The sequence below is a fragment of the Eimeria mitis genome, genomic scaffold (assembly GCF_000499745.2).
Source record: "Eimeria mitis Houghton genomic scaffold, Emh_scaff5116, whole genome shotgun sequence".
NCBI lineage: Eukaryota > Apicomplexa > Conoidasida > Eucoccidiorida > Eimeriidae > Eimeria > Eimeria mitis.
Window position 1 is genome coordinate 790 of NW_013573412.1, and position 2,074 is coordinate 2,863.

At 58.1% G+C, this 2,074-nt stretch overlaps 2 protein-coding genes across 2 annotated transcripts in view; one reads left to right on the forward strand and one right to left on the reverse strand.

The window, feature by feature from the left end:
- Nucleotides 1–176, reverse strand: part of EMH_0079940 (uncharacterized protein) — a gene marked incomplete at both ends in the record, with an annotated part of 630 nt that extends 454 nt beyond the window's left edge. The window contains one exon of the mRNA XM_013500196.1: nt 1–176. Coding sequence (XP_013355650.1) covers nt 1–176 — 176 coding nt within the window.
- A 232-nt stretch (nt 177–408) lies between these two features.
- EMH_0079950 (uncharacterized protein) overlaps nt 409–2,074 on the forward strand; it is a gene marked incomplete at both ends in the record, with an annotated part of 2,989 nt that continues 1,323 nt past the window's right edge. Inside the window, one exon of the mRNA XM_013500197.1 lies at nt 409–2,061. Within this exon, the coding sequence (XP_013355651.1) occupies nt 409–2,061 (1,653 nt within the window). The remainder of the gene's footprint in view (nt 2,062–2,074) is intronic.

The following is a 2,074-nucleotide window of genomic DNA, read 5'->3' on the forward strand; positions in this document are numbered from 1 at the left end:
CCTGCTGCTGCTGCTGCTGCTGCTGCTGCTGTTGCTGCTGTTGGCTTATCCCTTGTGCTGCTGTTTCTGTTGCTGGTTGTTTGATCCTCCTGCTGTTGTTGCTTCTGCTGCTGCTGCTCCTGCTTCTGCTGCTGCTGCTCATTCTGCTGCTGCTGCTGTTTATGTCCCTTCAACATTGCTGCTGCTGCTGCTGCTGCTGCTGTTCTTCACCCCTGCTGCTGCTGCTGCTGCTGCATCTGCTGCTGCTCAATAACCCTGGTGTTTCTGCTTCTGCTGATTCTGTATAGCCCTGCTTCCGCTCCTGCTCCTGCTGCTGCTTCTGCTGCTGCTGCTGCTGCTGCTGCTGCTGCTGCTGCTGCTGCTCAGGGTCGAAGCTTGTGGCGTACAGGGGACGGGTTGGAGTGTGTGATGGATTTTGTTGTTAGCGGGCTCTTCCTTGGCGACAGCAGACGTGCTGCTGCTGCTCTGCTGCAGCGGCCTGTGCTGCAGCTGCTGCTGCATTGCTTCCTGCAGCCGCTTGCTGCTGCAGCAGATGATGAGGTTACTCAGGTGTCTCTGCAGCTGCAGCACGAAATACTTACTCTTGCTTTTGGGGGGGGCCCCCAGGGGCCCCCTGATTTGTGGTCTGTATTGGTTCAGCATCAGCTCGGTACCCGCAGCAGCAGCAGCAGCAACACTGCAGCAGCAGCAGCAGCAGCAGCAGCAGCAGGAGCACGTGTTAAGCTATCAGAGGCCCCGCTTGTGATAGAAGCTTTGCTGCTGATCTCGCTGCTGTGCCGCATGCATCCTGCAGCAGCTGGGGTGTATGTGGATGCGTTGGTGCTGCTGATGGAGGTGTATGGAGTACAACAGCAGCAGCAGCAGCAGCAGCAGCAGCAGCAGCAGCAGCGGGGCATGCTGCAAGCAGCAGCAAACGCTGTCGGCGTGCTGCTCGATATACACCCCCCACTAGAAATAGCTATATTAAACTGCTGCAGTACCCTTTGCTGCTGGGGGGGCCCCCTCGTGGCCCGCAGGCTCAGCAGCAGCTTGATGGGGGGGGGCCCCCTGCAGCTGAGTAAGCTGCTGCTGCTGCTGCTGCACCAGCTCGAAGCAGCAGTACGGGGCCAGTACACAGCATTGCCGCAGCAGCAGCAGATGCTGTATGATGATACTCACGTTGCTGCTGCTGCAGCAAGAACAGCAGCAGCAGCAGCAGCAGGAGCAGCAGCAGCAGGAGGTCTAGGAGGAGACGGTCTCCTTGCCCCCTGGCCAACCACAGCAGCAGCAGCAGCAGCAGCAGCAGCAGCAGCAGCAGATGAAGTACCTATACTAGAAGCTGGTGGGGCCTATCCACGGGGCCTTCTTGCTGCTTTTGATGCTGCACTGTCTGTGCTAGCTAGCTGCAGCAGCAGCTGGTTGCTGCTGACGCTGCCCGTGTCTCCTCCTCTGCTGCCTGAGTCTCTATCCTACAGCAGCAGCAGCAGCAGCAGCAGCAGCAGCAGCAGCAGCAGCAGGGGGCCCCGGCCCCGCCACGCTTTAGACGTTGTCTATGCTGTGCTGCACCTTGCTTCTCCCTCTCCCTTCATTCTGCTGCACTCAATAAAGGCTGCTGCTCTCTATCTGCTGCTGCAGCGGAGCCCTATAAACCCAGCGAATGCTTTCGCTGTGCTGCTGCAGCTGGGGGGTTTAATAGATATATTACGTATAGATTTTGCTGCTGCTGCTGCTGCAGCAGATGGAGCCAGACTCATCATCACCTTCTTTACTTGTGTTGCGCTGCTGCTGCAGCGGATAGGCATAAGGAGAAGGTTTGACGCTTCGTTGCTGCGGTTTTGCTTCGCTCTGGAGCAGCAGCAGCAGCAGCAGCAGCAGCAGCAGCAGCAGCAGCTTATACAGCGCTTTGGAGACCCCACAAGTCCTGCGCTAGATGCTGCAGCTGCAGCAGCAGGAACGCCAGCTGCAGCAGCAGCAGCAGCAGGTACTGCTGCTGCAGACAGCAGTGCTGCTGCTGCTTCTGCTGCTGCAGCACATGCAGCAATGCTCAAGCTATGTGCCTTCACCTTTGAGGTGTATGTGCAGGTATTTGGTCCTG